This window comes from Mucor mucedo, assembly GCF_025094135.1.
Source record: "Mucor mucedo strain NRRL 3635 chromosome Unknown EV154scaffold_90, whole genome shotgun sequence".
In the NCBI taxonomy this organism is placed as follows: domain Eukaryota; kingdom Fungi; phylum Mucoromycota; class Mucoromycetes; order Mucorales; family Mucoraceae; genus Mucor; species Mucor mucedo.
The window spans coordinates 150,288-167,713 of record NW_026252374.1 but is presented as its reverse complement, the minus strand read 5'-3'; the positions used below and the strand labels follow the sequence as shown (position 1 = coordinate 167,713).

General features: G+C 37.6%; 7 protein-coding genes across 7 annotated transcripts; 4 read left to right on the top strand and 3 right to left on the bottom strand.

Annotated features, from left to right (window-relative positions):
- Positions 1-1,116: 1,116 nt before the first annotated feature.
- On the top strand, positions 1,117-2,844 carry EV154DRAFT_518611 (triose phosphate transporter). Its single transcript, XM_051602642.1, has 6 exons — positions 1,117-1,435; positions 1,494-1,500; positions 1,556-1,734; positions 1,789-1,877; positions 1,943-2,322; positions 2,377-2,844. Exons 1-6 carry the CDS (start codon positions 1,152-1,154, stop codon positions 2,785-2,787), a joined length of 1,350 nt encoding a protein of 449 aa, XP_051454617.1. The 5' UTR covers positions 1,117-1,151; the 3' UTR covers positions 2,788-2,844.
- A 225-nt stretch (positions 2,845-3,069) lies between these two features.
- On the bottom strand, positions 3,070-4,226 carry EV154DRAFT_484393 (uncharacterized protein; the record flags this gene model as incomplete). Its single annotated transcript, XM_051598649.1, has 4 exons — positions 3,070-3,175; positions 3,234-3,416; positions 3,502-3,574; positions 4,109-4,226. The coding sequence occupies 4 exons, from the start codon at positions 4,224-4,226 to the stop codon at positions 3,070-3,072; spliced, it is 480 nt and encodes a 159-aa protein (XP_051454616.1).
- Positions 4,227-4,574: 348 nt separating this feature from the next.
- Positions 4,575-5,921, bottom strand: EV154DRAFT_426169 (uncharacterized protein; the record flags this gene model as incomplete). Its single annotated transcript, XM_051596292.1, has 2 exons — positions 4,575-5,127; positions 5,185-5,921. 2 exons carry the CDS (start codon positions 5,919-5,921, stop codon positions 4,575-4,577), a joined length of 1,290 nt encoding a protein of 429 aa, XP_051454615.1.
- A 232-nt stretch (positions 5,922-6,153) lies between these two features.
- Positions 6,154-7,365, bottom strand: EV154DRAFT_321265 (uncharacterized protein). The gene is made up of 7 exons (XM_051594949.1): positions 7,270-7,365; positions 7,144-7,211; positions 7,000-7,090; positions 6,867-6,930; positions 6,653-6,787; positions 6,469-6,586; positions 6,154-6,411 (listed from the first exon to the last, which is right to left on the bottom strand). Exons 1-7 carry the CDS (start codon positions 7,296-7,298, stop codon positions 6,314-6,316), a joined length of 603 nt encoding a protein of 200 aa, XP_051454614.1. The 5' UTR covers positions 7,299-7,365; the 3' UTR covers positions 6,154-6,313.
- Positions 7,366-7,471: 106 nt separating this feature from the next.
- Positions 7,472-8,418, top strand: EV154DRAFT_518600 (nucleotide-diphospho-sugar transferase). The gene has a single exon (XM_051602641.1). The coding sequence runs from the start codon at positions 7,492-7,494 to the stop codon at positions 8,401-8,403; it is 912 nt and encodes a 303-aa protein (XP_051454613.1). The 5' UTR covers positions 7,472-7,491; the 3' UTR covers positions 8,404-8,418.
- On the top strand, positions 8,392-10,293 carry EV154DRAFT_554087 (transferase). Its single transcript, XM_051605166.1, has 3 exons — positions 8,392-9,457; positions 9,514-10,228; positions 10,281-10,293. Exons 1-2 carry the CDS (start codon positions 8,532-8,534, stop codon positions 9,920-9,922), a joined length of 1,335 nt encoding a protein of 444 aa, XP_051454612.1. The 5' UTR covers positions 8,392-8,531; the 3' UTR covers positions 9,923-10,228; positions 10,281-10,293.
- Positions 10,294-11,746: 1,453 nt separating this feature from the next.
- EV154DRAFT_469419 (uncharacterized protein) lies at positions 11,747-17,336 on the top strand (the record flags this gene model as incomplete). Its single annotated transcript, XM_051597824.1, has 11 exons — positions 11,747-11,973; positions 12,062-12,472; positions 12,544-12,681; positions 12,745-12,921; positions 12,984-13,249; positions 13,317-13,888; positions 13,963-14,157; positions 14,219-15,817; positions 15,877-16,250; positions 16,371-16,586; positions 17,031-17,336. Exons 1-11 carry the CDS (start codon positions 11,821-11,823, stop codon positions 17,334-17,336), a joined length of 4,407 nt encoding a protein of 1,468 aa, XP_051454611.1. The 5' UTR covers positions 11,747-11,820.
- Between the last annotated feature and the right edge of the window lie 90 nt (positions 17,337-17,426).

The window sequence follows — 17,426 nt, the reverse complement described above, 5'->3', positions numbered from 1 at the left end:
GATACCTATCTTCTACAACCAAATATACAAATAACGATAAAACATTTTATATTTGGGATCGTATTTTATTCATTTCAAAGATAATGAATAAATGCTCAACTATTATGTTCTATTACCAATTACACTTGACAAACAAGTATGCATCTTTTACAGTAACCGTTCCATGATCTGATAAATAAGTGTCTCGTAATACTAAAGATTTATTAGAATACTCATGCTCCCGATGCACTGATATGGGACAACGTTAACTGGAAACAATTTTAGCGAGTAGTATCCATTTAACCCAAGGCGGGAAACAAAGTATAGATTTATTCCAAAACCAGAAAGGTTGACTCATCATTAAAACTCAGGAGAGTTGTGCAATATAAAAAGGATCAATTATTTCATAGCAGCAGAGTTCTTGGAGTCTATTTTTTACCTCCAATAAAAGATATACTTTTATCTCATTACTTTTCTATTGTAACTATTTTGTCAAATACCACATAAATAATAAAACAAAATAGAGAAAATAAGAATGGCTGCTTTTTCAAGTTGATATTGGTAGCCTCTACGTCATGGAAGATGGAAAAAAATCATGTCAAGCTTGACCAAATAATAATTGATATTTCAAAAAAGAAAAGTTGAAATTAATTCAGACATACATCACATAATAGCTGCTATTTTCGTTTTAAGCGTTAAAAAATTAAAAATGCTTTTTTGTGTCACATAGAATTGCCCACCTCACTCATGATATTGCCACATGTAAATTTGACTGCTGCACCGCCTGTCATAGTAATATATGTATATGTATATTGTCCTGCGGGATCCCAGTAGTATACTACTGTAAGTCGAAATGAGGAAGAAGCAAAGAACTTTCGCTTTATTTTATTTATAAAGCTAGATTCATCTGACGATAAACCTTTACTACCTTTTTATCGTTCTAAGGAAGGTAGATAATTGGTAAATAGAATAAGATCTGCGTTCTTAATTATAATTATTTCAAACAATCTCAACTTTGGAAGTCAGTTTGTATAGTTTTTTTTTACTCATATTAAAGAAAAACTGCCAGCTGAAAAGAGACACTAATTTTAAACTTTGTTCACGCCCGATCCTGTCTTTGATGAAAGGGCTAGAAATCGAGTTCATCTAGTGCATTACAAGTCGTCGGAGTTATGAAGTTATTTTATACCAAAAAAAAAAATGTAAACAAAAATTGTGGAAATCCCTTTCTCTCTTCTACCACATTTCTTATTAATGTGGCCATGTCAGCGACACATTTAAAACCGATGCCCATTTCTGATGGTAGAGCATCCGAAGATAGCGAAGCTTTCTCTTTAAGAGAAGAAGATCCACTTTCTTTAGCATCTGAAGCTCTACTTGATGACAATAATACTACTGTGGAGCCAAAGAGTCTGGTCAAGACTTCTGCTATAAACTTGTTTTGGATACTGATGTGGTAAAGTATTATATCTAAGTGTTTTTCTTAAATATTTAAATAGATTTTGTCGTTTTAGGTATACAGTAGGGTTTCGTCAAGCTGTGCCTGTAACAAGTACTTACTATTATTTTACTATAGTTTGCCACTATATTATCAGTATATAATAAGTGGATGTTTTCAGCAGAACATTATGGATTTGGATATCCCCTTTTTGTGACAAGTGTGCACATGATTGTTCAATTTACGTTTTCTGGAACTTCTTTACTAATCGTGCCTAGTTTGAGACCTACCAAAAGACCTTCCGTTTCCGATTACATGTATGTTTGTACAACATTTCTATACGTATATAAGCTTATCTTTCATTTGTGTAGATACAAAGTATTACCCTGCGCATTAGCCACGAGTCTTGATATTGGTTTGTCAAATCTTTCTTTAAAAACCATCACATTATCATTTTATAGTAAGTATTTTTCGAATTATACATTCCTTCTATGCTAACTTGTTTTGGTTTTTTTCTTATTGTAGCCATGTGTAAATCATCTACACTTGCTTTTGTATTGTTATTTGCATTTTTATTCAAGCTGGAGAAACCAAGCTGGAAGCTGATTTTGATTATTGTGATTATCACTGCTGGCGTAGTCTTGATGGTATCGGATGAAACGGATTTTAATTTAATTGGATTCGTCCAGGTCATGGCAGCATCAGCCTTTGGTGGCTTACGCTGGTCCTTAACGGAAGTACTTTTGCGTAAGGAAAGTATGGGGTTAACAAATCCATTTGCTTCTATTTTTTTTCTGGCTCCTGCACAAGCCATAATTCTACTGATTATTTCTGCACTAGTCGAAGGTTATATCACCATTTTTACAAGTTCATTTTTTGTTGATTTTTTGACAGGCGCACATACTGTGAGTAACCATTGTAAAGTATATACACAGTATGGGTATTAATACGGCTTCTAGATTGGCATTGTTTTGGCAGGCGGGAGTCTTGCCTTTTTCATGATCATGTCGGAATTCTTTTTAATTAAACGTACATCGGTGGTGACACTAAGTGTATGCGGTATATTTAAAGAAGTAGCAACTATTTTTATTTCGTCACTTGTGTTTGGAGATATCCTCACCTTGATCAACATTATTGGTTTATGCATCACCCTATTCGGTATCGGTCTATACAACTGGTTTAAATTAAAAATGGTAACTTCACGCAAACAAATATCAGACGAAGTTGAACCAGAGAACACGTCATCGCATCATCTCTATAGCACAGTAGCAGAAAGCACCCCCATTTTGTTGGTGGACGGCGGTCTTTCCGGTTATAGAGATAGTGAAGATGATGAAGACAATAGACACAACAGATACGAAATGCGATAGACAATAAACTTAATTACCATACATAATAATTATTTACTTTTAAAAAAAACGCAACTGAATGATGTGATGTTCATAAATTATACATATGCAATTTTTTAATTAATGATTGACTATCAGTGACTTTAATTCCATCTGTGGTTAACACTGGCCTCAATAATCAATATAAAAACAATATGGGAGAACTTTCTATAACAAGTTCAAGGCGCACTTGGATGACATGGAAGCAACAGTACTTTTAAAGAACCAAGAAGAAAAAATGGCCTTGGCTATATTATTATCTGATTAATTCTGGCGCAAGATATGCCTGGGGGGAAATTTAGTTACTGGATCAACCAGATCAACCGACGTAGCCAGACTGGCTTGTTGGTAGCTATTCGATAAGTTGTGCCTTTCAAATGAAATGATAATAGTATCTGTAAGATTATTGGTGTTCTCCATCGCCATACTTATGTGTGTCATGTAATGCACGTCTAAATGGCGAAAGTAGCTGGGTATCGGCAGAGACCACCGAAGAAAAACCAATCGATCCAATATTTTTTTGCGTCATTTTGATCACGGTTGATGGTTGTTGACTTTTGTGTGATTCTTCTGGGTATTCAGGGCTGTTACGAATTACTGCGCTTTTGATCCTTTTAGTTGTACTATTTTTCCTGACTATCTATTTGCTTTTGAAAGGAAAACATGAACTGCCTGTCACCGTTGACTTGTACTCACCAACCACCGCAAAACTGTCCAATTTTACAATTTTTCGAAACCCTGGATGGGTTCCCAAAAGGATACGATATTACTAATTTTATCAGATTCGCCTAAAGTTTGTAATAATTTCTCCCTATCCGTGGAATGCAGATACTGGTAGTATATTTTTGAGCGCACTCTCCTGGTAAATTGACACTGGTGCATATACGACGTTGCCAGCTCCTTTTAATTTGCAACTCTTTTTCTCGCTGAACCCAATGATTGGTGGCAAGAACAGCACCATTTACTTGTTTTGATGTCAGTTCAAAGATTACGTCTTTTTCAACATTAAGGTCCTATCCGGAAGGGTATCCTTCCTTTATTAAGCAGATTTGAAAGATCTCAAAATACTCGATCAGAACACTATTACCCTCAGTCGAATTTTTAACTGAATCCTCAACTAGATTTTCAACTAAATCTTCAAACAAGTCATTGACTGGTTCTTAGACTATATCCTCGTTTTGTACCTGAATTCTGACATTGACATTCTAGAAAATTGTCAATTCAAATCACTATGAACTATTCCATATTTTCCAAAACATTGAGAGACTAGAAACAGTACTCACTTAGGTAACTGGATTTTTACTCTTATCTACATCCTTTAAATGTTGACAATTCTGTTCAGTGTGTTGTTTTCTGCCGAACACTTTTGTGGAAGAGAACTTCGAAGTTTTGCAGGTTTTTCCAACTTTTTGCTTGACCATTTAAAAGTAACTAAGATGAAGCGAGATCTAGTCCAAGTGTAAACGTTGACAGCTTATTATAGTTCTAGAAGAGTTTTTCTTTGATAATTTCACAACCGATGGTAATTTCACAACTGACGGTAATCTAAAACCCAGTATATACTGCAAAAAGAAAAAAAAAAAAAAATAACATTAAAAAAAAAGTATATACAAAATCAGATGGTCCCCACGTATTAGAAGGTGCTGGGATCCTTTCCTTCTAGTTTTAATACGGATTACCGAAGTATAGGTGACAGGTCTCAGAGCAGGTTTTATAAACATAATAACGACACATGTTGTTTTTCAGATGGTTTATTGCAACAGTAGTCATTAAACAGATGAATCATATCCGTATTGTTGATTCAATACACGTAACTTGTCCTTGAGAGAATCCAAATTTAGGTAGGTTCCCTTCAGATGTCTATCACCACTGGTGGGGTCAAATGAGGTACGACCATGTAATACCCGTCTGTTGGCGAACATAACAAGTTGGCCTGGTTGAAGTGTCAATTGATAACGAAGTGAGTCATCCTCAACGAAATCTGCAAACTTTTGGAAGGCGCTATAGAATCGTTTTGCTTCCTTGGGAGACAAATCATCCATTGGACCTTGGAACTGAGGAGCATAGTTCACATGACTTTCCCAAGCCGGTCCGCTTTGTGGCTCCCCTGTGACGATTGTAGGCCTCTTGTAGTACATGTGATGGCCATTGTTTAAATAATGGAATGTAACGGGTGTTGTTGCTAAAATTTCATAATCCTCTGGATACTTTTCTTTTAATAATTCAACAGCACGGAAGGAATCTACAAAAATACTTGCGCCACCTGTCACGCTATTCTGTAAGCTTTGTAAAAGTTGAATTCCAGGAGGACTATCCAAATACCTGGGAAAAAAAACGGTTAAATAATTATGCGTATATATCATTGGTAATTCGTCTTACATAAGATCCATGTGGAAACCCAAATATAAACTAGTGTATGCGATGTTGATTGATTTAGCGATGTTTTTTACATCAAAATCACGGCCATAGAAAGTTTCTTGAATGGGTCCAATTCTTTCGGCTACCTGAGTACATGCTTCATCTGTCAAAGGAACATCCTTTAAAAAGACTAACCCTTTGTTGTACAGTCTTTGAACCACTGTATGCAGACCCTCATCCGTTTTCATATAATCATCATAGGACACCCATTCCAGCTTGTATTCGTCGCTACTCCAAGTTTTGGGAACTAGATGGTTAAATCTAAACTTCTCGCTTGCTTCACTGGATTGATATCTACGCAAGAAATCAAGGGGGAAACGACTCACATGAGCTTCCATCTCTTTCTCATGGCGAAGGGGAGCATCCCAAGTAATTTCTGCTTCCTCTCCGATAATTTTGACAGTAGTAGGTTTAATATCGAGCGGGATATCAGCGGAAGAATGCAGTTTTTGACTGCTGGAAGGATGAAGACAACGAGGGCATTGGCAGTTGTCTCTGAGCCAGAGGTAACTGTATGTACTGGTACCCGAGTTCTCATTGCTCCATTTGACATGAAGGCAATCGTCATCCTCTTGAGTAGTGACAAGCCTTTGGAACTTGTTGGAGGAGGTAGTAAAGAAAGTCTTACCAATAATTCGACGGTTTATAAACTGTTGCTTAGTGATACTTTGCTTAAGAAATCGAGCGGTCAAAAACATTTTTTGTAAAAAGAAAGAATAAAGCGGCCCACAACGGTTTTCTTTCCCCAGGAAATTTATAAAAAATAACATACGTTTGAGCAACCGCTTGGTGTAACTTAAATTAATTGACACAATCCATAAATGTCATAGTGTTTGAAAAGTAAATACAAATGAGCAGTTGAATATTTACGCATCATTGTTTATGCCATGTAACTTGCATTGACCATCGAAAGTTTCTCTATCAAACCATAGCCTATTGCCAATCTCGGCCGAAGATAGATTAATCGGCAATGAACCAATTCACACAAACGAGTCCTACCTATCTTATGCTCTTCTTTTTTTTTTTGTAGCTTCTAATACAATTAACGTCTCTTTATACATGTATCGAGTATAATGTTCTATCGAGTTTTTTATTTCTTGGCAAACATTTGTGATAAACCAGGCATATCATTCAACATCTTTTGTGCGTCTGTTTGTGTCTGGCTCATTTCCTCCATAGCTTCTGGATCTAAAAAAAAAAACAAGGTTAAATGCTTGCAAAACAACAAAAAAGCAAAGTACAAACCCATGTCTTTAATGGTCTTCATCAACTTTGGCATAAAGAACATCATGACAGCACTAACACCGAGCATTAAGAACATGGGGTTTTTGAACATTCCCATGACGTTAAAACCTTGACGTTCCTATTTCCGTAATGTTTAGTACGAGTACAATCATGCCCCCTTTGTTAAACCAAATGACAATTTTACCATAAAATACTCTGATTCCTGCTTTGCTTGTATCTCCAGCGGGTATTCAACTGACACACCTCTTTGATTCCAATCAACACCGAAAGCAGTATAAGAAGCTCTGACCTTGTCTTCATTGTTAATGTCTACACGTAACTACATGGTCCCAAAAGAAATAAAAAAATAAAAATAAAAAGTAAACCTCATCATCTATTAAAATAGAAGCCATCCCTACCTTGGGAAAAATGTGTTCGATGCTTTGAACCTCTAATAAATAAGAGCCTTCTTTAACATCGGGACTAGTTTTTTTTTTTTAGAAAAAAAAGTGTTAATGGACAGTACAGACATTAGAGTGAGAAAGGACATACAAAGTGAATTCACCATTAACTTTGATGTGGGCCGTATGTTGGTTTCCATTAAGCACTACTCTGGTTGTAGAAGAATCGATCTTTGATACATCTAATTTTCTTTTTTAGTGTTAGAATTGACGAAGTCAATTGGAGAAACTTTACCGGAAATAATGGAATTAGGTATAATTTTACCCTGCAACTTTAAAGCAGAGGCAAAGGTTACTAAGAAACTATAATTTGCGTATGAGAGAGGGATAAAACGTTATTTATTATCCTGATAGAGCGTACCTGGCAATAATTAAGCTTAATAATCTCATGTTATGCGTTTAAAAAAGATGGACATGTTATTGCATCACAATTTCAAATAATTATGAAAATCCTGATTGGGTTTCCGACAAAAAGTTTCGTACGTCTTACGTGTTTCACTTGCGAATAAATACGTTATGAATTTCGCCATTTTTTGTTTTATCTTTCTTTTTTCTTTTTACTTTTTCAAAACACACATAAAAAATGGTAACATCTTCTACTATACATGGAGCCTGGGCTGTTGTATTGACCAGTACAAATAACTATGTCAAAGGAGTTCTGGCACTAAAGCACGCGTTGCATGATTTACACCATAGTGAATACCCTCTCCTTGTGCTTTATACTTCGGCAGTGGTCCCTAGCGTGATTGAAACTCTAAAAAAACTTGGTTGCATTGTAAAAGAAATTAAGCCTATTACTCCAAAAGGAAAAGTGAATTATAAATTCGAAAGGTTTGTTGATACATGGACAAAGCTATCGGTTTGGAATCAATCAGGCTATGATCGGCTAGTCTTGCTTGATGCCGACATGCTGCCACTTCAGAATATGGACGAACTCATGAGATTAGAACTACCCGACAAGAATTGGGTGGCTGCTTCCCATGCATGTATCTGCAACCCTCAGAAGATTGACCACTATCCCGTGCATTGGATACCTCAAAACTGCGCCTACACTGGCGAAACCTGCGTTTCTCCTGTTCCTCTGAACAAAAATTCAAGTTATTTCAATAGCGGCCTTATCGTACTAACTCCCGATGAAAGTAAATTCAGCGCAATGATCGATTATCTGGACAGCATCTCGGACCTTAATATTTATCCTTTTCCCGACCAAGATTTCTTAAATGAAATTTTTAATAAGCAATGGAAGCCGATATCGTTTATTTATAATGCACTCAAGACTCTCCAGTGGGCCCATGAACCAATGTGGAATCTCGAAAAAGTCAAGAACATTCACTACATTCTCAATAAGCCTTGGGATACCGATGTAAATCGAACACTATCCGATTTAGAAGAAACTTACAAACCGTTGTACAAACTTTGGTGGAACAGTTACAACCAGATTTCTACCACATTGTCAGTGGATGATGTGATTTTGTCAAACTCTAAAAGGCATTAAAGTTACTTAAACCTTTTTTTTTTTTTTTTTTTTTTTTACCCGCTTGTTTGGCCGGCGCCTTTAACATATAAAACCCAAACCCTCTCGATTGTAATACTTTTTTTATCTTTACTCGATATAATCTAACCATGGTTGCTATTCCTCCTAAGCATCGCTCATTCTTAACATCGCCTGCAGGAATTCAGGCTAAATCTATTCCAGCACCTGAAGGATTCAGTTTGGTTACTTCTCATGTGTACACCAAAATTGCACTTTTCTTCGAAAATGTCCACAAGGATCCTGGGTTTATGCATTGGCCTAGACTAAAGGCGTCTTTAGAGGGCGCTTTAAATCATTATTACCCACTTACCGGTCGCTTGGTCAAGGGCAACAATGGTCGATATGACATCACTAACTTCGAAAAGGGTGCTTTATTTGAAGTAGCCGATTCAGTGGATGACTTCCAAGAATACAAGCGCAGTAATTTCTCTTACTCTGTTGTGCCATTTGAAGAAATGATTGCTGTACAATCGTATGTATCGCGCGATTCTCCTTTATTCGGTGCAAAAATTGTCTATACACGATGTGGCAGTTGTGTATTGAACTTTTCATTCCATCATAAAGTCATGGATGGTTGGTGCTTGACACAATTTCTTGCTCTCTTTGCACGTCTTAGTCGTGGCGAGACCATCGAGGAAGATGAATTACATATGTATACCGATAAAGATCGAAAGCCTGTTCAACCGTTACCTGGTTTAAATCATGCCGAATTATATCCCAGATACGCTCCCGGTGAAGCTCCTCCACCTACCATTCAAATGGGCCCCTCCAAAAAACTCATCTTTTCGTTTGAAAGATCCGTCATGAAGAAATTAAAGGCTTCAGTGCTTGAAGATGCTGGTCAACCAAAAGCAAAGCTTTCTCAATTTGATATCCTGTCGTCATTTGTGCATCGTGCCATTGTGAAAGCACGCCGAGCTCCGGAAGATAGTTGTGCTGATATGCTGTGTATTGTGAGTAATCATCATCAGCATCCAGATTATGATATGGTCAAGTACCTCGGTAATTTTATCATGTAAGTTTTTCATATCTGTGTGTATATATTAAACGATACTCAATTACGATATGTAGGCCTGTCCCGCTTCATAATACGGCACAGGAAGTCTTAGACAAGGGAATTTTCCAAGTTGCCACTGAGCTCCGTGCAAAGACGCGTTCGGTTACTGTACCCTTTATGGAGTCACTCGAACATTACTTTAACACTTCGCCTAACGTAGAAGAGATTACGAGTCCTATTTCTTCGTTGGCAAGAGGAGCTGTTGGATTTTCAGATTGGTCTCGTTTTGTCAACAACTTTGATCTCGGGTATGGACCTTACGTCCGTTTAAGAAGCTTTGTTGAGACTTCGCCACTTGCTTTGATCACGGTTATGCCCTATCTTCCTGATACAATTGAAGTTATCATTCAACTTGACAGAAGAAGTATGGATAGATTGGTGACTGATCGCGATTTCATGAGCTATGTCAAGTGCATTAATTAGTTTAACGAGATAATAAAAATTAAAGGAATGAAAAAGCTTATTCTACATGCTATCTATCTATAAAGTGTGTCTTACGAAACACACAAGCATGTACCTTTCAATGCAAATTAAAACCTTGAAATGTTTCCGATTGTCAGCTATAATAGAGATCTTCAAATTATTATTACTGGGTTAATGGGATTGTAATAGAATGTTAAAGTATCAATTAAATCTTAATCATGAGTGTATCTGGGGAAAAAGGGGCGGGGGATCGCTTAACTAGGTTAGATTAAGAACAACTTGAGAAACTCACGCCCCAAAAAAAAGCTGCTGATGACAGTTAGCAATGGCACTATGTCAGTTGATTTGTGCGACATACAAAAAATACGATGGCATTATTATTTTGGTCAAGGAATAAACTGAGTTAGCCTACTAGCAGCTGAGTGTTTCACCATAAAAAACAAAAAATGTGCTACAATACAAAAATAGACAAGTCTATAATAATAAAAATTGCAAGTGAACACAAAGAATGTTGTAATAAAAGTGTTCAGGGCCACAAATAAATGTTGCCAACAAGTGTTGAAAATGTTGCTATTACAGAAAGAGAAGCATTGTTTGTATTTATAATGCATGAGAGCTGCTGATTTGAAATTACTAATTACGGATATAAATAACTAAACAGACGGATTACAATGAATGTGTGTATCTATCAAAAACTTGACTATTTATAGATTTTATCATATTTTTATAGGGGACTCTCGTTCCTGGTAGTCAAAGGGGGAGGGAAAAAGGACATTGTCGTCTTTCAAAGAAAATACCTAAAAGACTATTTAACTCGAGTCAATTTGATTTGTTGCAATAAAGAATGTGAGATGTATTTCTCCTTGTATTTAACCGAAATTCAACTTTTTATCATTACTCCTGTTTGCTATGAACATGTATCATGAATGAATTTATGTTATACATTCAAATAAAACCTAATTCATCCTTCATACCCGAAAAAAGCATAGTTGAGCTGTACTTCGGAATAGTTTAATTTCAATGCTACGAAAAATAAAAAAATAAAAAAAAAAAAAAAGCAGTAACAGAAAGAGTCTTGTTCTTTTTAAAGTTTGGTTCAACTAAAGTTTTTTTTTTTTTTTTTTTTTTTCACTCTAACTAGGAGAAGCATTTCTTTTGATCTTATTCATATTCTACCCCCTTACCATGTTAAAATAAAAAAGCACGAATAAACTTTCATTATCACCTGTCACTGTTTTAATCAAAGCCTACAAAGAAATCAAAACGGTCTTGATGAATATATTAAAATTTTCCGCGCTACATATGGCATTAACACACACGCGCAAAGAACCCTGGATTATTCAATCATACCACTGTGAGTAGAAAGTGTAACTTTACAGTAAGAGAAAATAAAGAAAATATTAGGTTATGAATCGCACAGTCAAGTTAGACAATATACCTTAATTGTATCAGGTAAAACTACTTCTTGACCGTGAACAAACCGAGTAGCTCGATAACAATCTTTTTACCAGGGAATATAAAAGAGGATGGGGATGGTGGGGGAGTCTATTGTCGTCTAGATGAGCGCTACCCTAGAACAGCAAGCTTTGCAACCACTAGGTACAAGAGATGGACCAAGAGACTGGACATTGCTAGTTGATAATGAGAGACAGGCACATTTAAAGGTGCCGATCCGTTTTTTAGTACAATGCAAGATAAACAAGTGATAGAGACAAAGCCGTAGCACAATTCTTTAAGGGGTTACAAAGTGACTGCCGTATGCGGCACAAGGCTGTAATATTAAGTGTGCCAAATGTGTGTGCTTGTTTATGTGTTTAATTTTTTCTTTTTCTCTTTTTCTTTTCCTTCTTTTTTTTTTTTTTTTAATATTTTTACATACATATTCTTAATAAATAATTATGGACGAACAATTTCCGGTGAACTCTGGGAGTGTTCCTCCACCTTCTCAATCGAGTAATGTCACACCTCATCAACTTGCTAATTTTGCGACATTTCAGAATAATACTGGGTTTCGACGTAAAGGAAAAGAAACCATACGACCTATTCCAAAAGTAACACAGAATTTTTTTTTGTGTGTGTGTATGTGTGTGTGTGTGGTAGTTAATAACAAAAAAAAAAAAATTTTTTTTTATGAAATAGTTAAAGCTAGAGAGGATTCTAGGACTTACATCGACGTCGTCCAATATATTAGCGACAGCCAACGACTTGATAGCTTATGCGGCAGGCGCTGTTGTAGTTATTTATAATCATAAACGCAATAAACAAGTGGCATTATTATACCCTCCTCAGACACAACAACAATTGACAAATGTAAATATAAACAATACGAATGCTTCGAATCAATTGTCGTCCTCTGCTTTACCGCTTATTTTACCTCTCGGTGGTGGGGGTAACAATAATACGACATCCATGAACAATGAAGTCCTGACTTCCACACAAAATCCCACTAGCCAAGACGAGAAAAAATCAGCGACACCTGCCAGCACTCGTGCAAAACCTATCAGCTGCTTAGCATTCTCCCCCGATGGGAACTATCTGGCTGCTGGAGAAGTAAACTTAAAATGACAACTTTTTTTGTATACATAAACAAAACAAAAAAAGCTGACAATTTTCTTTTCTAGATGGGCCATCAGCCTCGAATCCTAATTTGGGATGTAAAAGAAAAAAAGCTACTCCGAGAATTCAAATCACACAAATTTGGTGTCCTGTCATTATCATTTTCTCCAAACATGCGATATTTGGTATCGATTGGATTTCAGGTAAAAAAAAAAAAAAAAGCTCCCGAACCATAAACACATGCTAAATTTTCGTACACAAATTAGCATGATGGTTATCTTTATGTCTGGGATTGGAAAAAGGGAATAAAATTGGCCGGAAACAAAGTGACAAGTCGAGTCAATGCAGTGTCCTTTTCCAAAGACGGCTCTTATTTTGTTACTGCCGGTCTACGACATGTCAAATTCTGGTATTTGGATGCTCGCGGAAGAATTCCTAAAAGAGTAAGTTGACATTTTTTTTTTTAAAAAAAAAAAAAAACTTTCTAATAATAAAATAACAATAGGGAAATCTTTCGTCAAGAGAAACGCAGGTATTGGATGGTAGATCAGGTATCTTGGGTGTATTACGTGACGCCAACTTTGTTGATGTAGCCTGCGATCGGAGTAGCAACACCGGTTACACTTATTTCATCACGGACCTTAGTATTTTGTGTATATTTAAAGAAGGAAGGGTACTCGATAAATGGGTCGATCTTCAGGGAAAAAACTCCTATTCAATTGCCGTCTCATCAAATTATGTGATATGTACCTGCTCAGAAGGCGTCATTCGGTATGCTAGATTATGTGTCTATTCTAATCATATAGAATTCTCCTTAATTTCAATTTCGATTATATAGTTTGTTTGAACCTGTGACATTAAAGTATGTGGGCATCCTTCCAAAGCCTCATCCATTAGGGACCGATATCAGTCTCGTCACTTCACCCGATATGATTCGTCCCACCGATGCATTTTATCCCGACGCTGTAGCCATGGTCTATAACGAAAGTTCGCAACGCGTGGTATGTGTGTATGGCGATAGGAGTTTATATGTATGGGACATTCGTGATTTGAACAAGATTGGCAAGTACAGAAGTTTTATTTTTCATAGCGATTGTGTATGGGGTGTGGAACCCTGTCCGAATATCGAAAGAGACGATAATGCAATTCCACTGAATTCATTTGCTACCTTTTCGGCGGATGGTACGGTTCGTATTTGGAATTTAGATACACCCATTCATACAACATCATCCACCTCTTCTTCACCACTCTCGCCACCTCCCCCCGTCAACGGACAAAATGGAATTCTATCACCCAGTAGTAGTACAGTGGTCGGATCCCATCGACGAAATATTTATTCTCGGGAATTAATAAAGATGATTTATGTGGATCCCGATGCAGTCAAATTCTCGAAATTTAAAAGTAGTTACGGTAGGTAAAAAGGATGAAGGCGGGGTATAACACGGTTCCTGGAACTCAATTTTTCAGGTTTTAATCTCTTGTAGAACTCGCAGAAGATCAATGCCCTGATTATGGTATTAGATCCCTAAAAATGAGTGCAGATGGACAGTTAATGGCAAGTGGTGATCGTAGTGGCAATTTACGTGTGCATGATATGAATTCTTGGGATCTCCTCACCTACCAAGAGGCGCATGATTCTGAGATTTTATCTATTGCTTTAACTACGCCTACAGAAAGAGGTAAAAAATATTGTTTCTATGTTTTGGTGTGATAACTAACATGGTTTTTATAACTGTGTAGATGCACCTAGTTTAATTGCTACGGCAAGTCGGGACAGATTGCTTCATATTTTTGATATAAAATCGAAATTTCAGCTAGTTCAAAGTTTAGACGACCATTCATCCTCCATCACATCCGTCAAATTCTCCGAAGATGCCAGTCGGTTGATCAGTTGTGGCGCGGATAAAGGCATCATTTTCCGTCAACGTACCAGTCCCGTCACACCTTTTCTAGATCCTACACCTCGTCCCTATTCCACATATCACAATTATTCAGGACGAAGTACTGTGTTTGACATGGCACTGGATGTCAATGGTCGATTTGTAGCATCAGTCACAGGTGAGCGCAAACTCTATGTTCTCAGTGTTGAATCTGGTAAACCATTTCGTATCTGTAAACCCGAGACAGCGGACGAGATTGGAAAATTTTCTGAAAATTCAGGTGGAAGTCTAATCAATATTGATTTGGATCCATTTTCGGGCACCTTTGCTGTCACCAGTGGTTCAGATCGATGTATTCGTTTGTTTGATTTAACCAATAGTACATGTATTGAAAAGATGTGTGCTCATTCAGAACTCATCACATCCGTCAAGTTTATTCGTACGAATACCGAAGAGGATGGCTTACGTGTCGTCAGTACTTGTTCGGATGGCACTATCTTTATCTGGAAGGTCAACCGAGAGATTATTGCTAAAATGTGTGCACGAGCCAACGAACGCGATCTCAAATTGAAACAACAGCAAAGGGCAGATGATGATGGAACGGAAGACAAGCGAGCAGCCATGTTATTGGGTTTACAAAACAATCACAATAAACGTATCCGTCGTGTAAGTACCGCTACCAATATACGACCCACTGCCAGTATCTCCCAAATGATCCGACAAGGTGAACGTCGTACCTTCTCAACCATGTCACCCGCAGAACAAAAATACGACGATGTATATAAAAAAATTGCGGCTTCTTCCGGTCGTCGCAACCATGATAACGCGATACCCCATCATCATCATCATTCAGCAGCACCAGCTGGAGTAAGTACAGGAGAAACTCCACCTGCATCCCCTACCACGCCAAATCGACTCCTCAATAGTAATCCTAATCATCGTAATGTCTTTCTTCGAAAGGAAAATCGAATCATGTCTGCACCTCCCTTGCAACAAGATAATAATAATGGTAGAAAATCACCTCCGGAACAGCGCACAGGTAAATTAGATCGCTTGTATAACGGATTGCCAACATCATATGGGCGAGAGAGAACAATGAGTCAGGTCACGCCACCCACTGCTGCTGGTTTAGTGCAATATCGTCAACAATCATCAGCGCCTCCACCTTTAGTCTCAGGTGGTGGTCGAAATCCGATCCTAAGACGCGCGATTTCTCGAGACGCTTTGATGGGTAAGAAGGAACCTGAATATAATGCAAATACGAGCAGAAAATCGCCTACCAAAACCATGGCATATTTATCCAACAATACCAAACAACAAAGGGAAGCTTCCGTGATCAGTCGAAGAAGTAGTCAACCTACATTTACACGGAAATTAACGGATTCTCAACCTGTTGTATCTGATTTACAGCAAACCATTGTGACGAATATCAAGGCCAATTTTAAAACTTTGGCTGAAGGTAATAAACTTGCCATTTGCATTAAAATTGTTATTCTTAAAACCCTTTTATATATGTAGAAGATGACTCAGATAATGATCATAGCAGAGATGAAGAGGAAAAGGAAGATGATGACGAAGTAGATGAGGAAGAAGAGGATGAAGAGGATGAAGAAGAAGAAGAAGAAGAGGAGATTATTTTTACACCCGAACAAGATAAAACAAGTAAAACCTTTGAAGTTTCAACGCATCATCATCATATTCCGACTGCGTGCGAAGAAGAAGAAGAATACGAGGAAGAATACGGTGGGAGTACACCTGTTTCTGATAGTGAAACAAATACCACGCTCTGTAATGATGAAGAATCCAGTGAAGATAATGTGGATGATGAAATTAATCGAGATATCACGGCAAGAGAACCACCTCGTGTTTCGACTTCCTTAAGTCGAACCACCGTGACGACCGCCTCCACATCTATATCTCATCGTCACAGCAGTATCCATCTTGACAGTCCTCAAGATCCCATTGTATCACCCATTCTCTCCCCCTCTTCTTTACCCGATGATTCTCCTGAGATGATGAATCACGCTTACATTGAAATTCAAAACAAATTGGAAAAAGCAGCGAAAAGACAGAGCATTACTGCCAGATTTTTATCTTCACTCTCTGGCGCTACTGCTGCTGCCGCCGTTGGTGGTGGTACACATCGTCCTTCTTTGGATCATGTCATGAGTTCTTTCCAAGAGTTAACCAAACCCATACCCCCGATCACGCCTCCTATCTCTACCCATGTGATTGAAACTACACAGCCATTGAAATTGACGATTGATGTGGCGCTACCGTACAAGGAAGAAGCTATGATTCGAAACCCTTCCAAGCGTGGTCACCGCGTGGAGCAGCAGGAAGAAACTGTAATGGCTGAAAGTCCAATGAAACAAGAAGACGCGCCTGTCGTAAAACAAGTCGTTTCAGCGAACGTTTCTTTAGCAAAAGAAGAAATATCTACTAGTGTAGTGGATAGTGGTACCAAAGAGGTAGAGGAGACACCCGCTGTGATGTTTGTGGAGGAAAAAGTGAGCAGTGCTAAAAAAGCAGAAGAACAAAAAGATGGACTGAAGGCTGATATAGCGGAAACGAAGGCTGATATAGCGGAAACGAAGGCTGATATATCGGAAAAGAAGGCTGATATGGCGGAGACAAAGGCTGATACAACGGAAACAGCAGAAGAAGAAGAGGAAGAGCCTGTGACTTTAGAAGAAGAAGAGGACAATGTAAAGCTAGAGAACGCCTTGTCTGATTTAGAAGGCGTGACGATATTATTGGATAGTGTGTTGGAGGCGTATCTGAGTAGTACCAAATCAAACAGCAATGAAAAATCAATTCGGGCGATTGAAAGCAAATTAAGTCAGGTTGCCGATAAGATTTCTAAAAGTGTACAACAACAAGAGGAGCCGGAACGAAAAGAATCGCCAGAAACCATCCAGTTGCTTGAAAGATATTCGAGCTTGTTACTGAATATGGTTGAGAATAAAATGAAATAAAATAATTAAAATCATCCTATTTTTAATGGATGATTAATATGCATTTATAGTTTTGAATGAAATTTTCTTTTCACTAAGCCCCACACACAT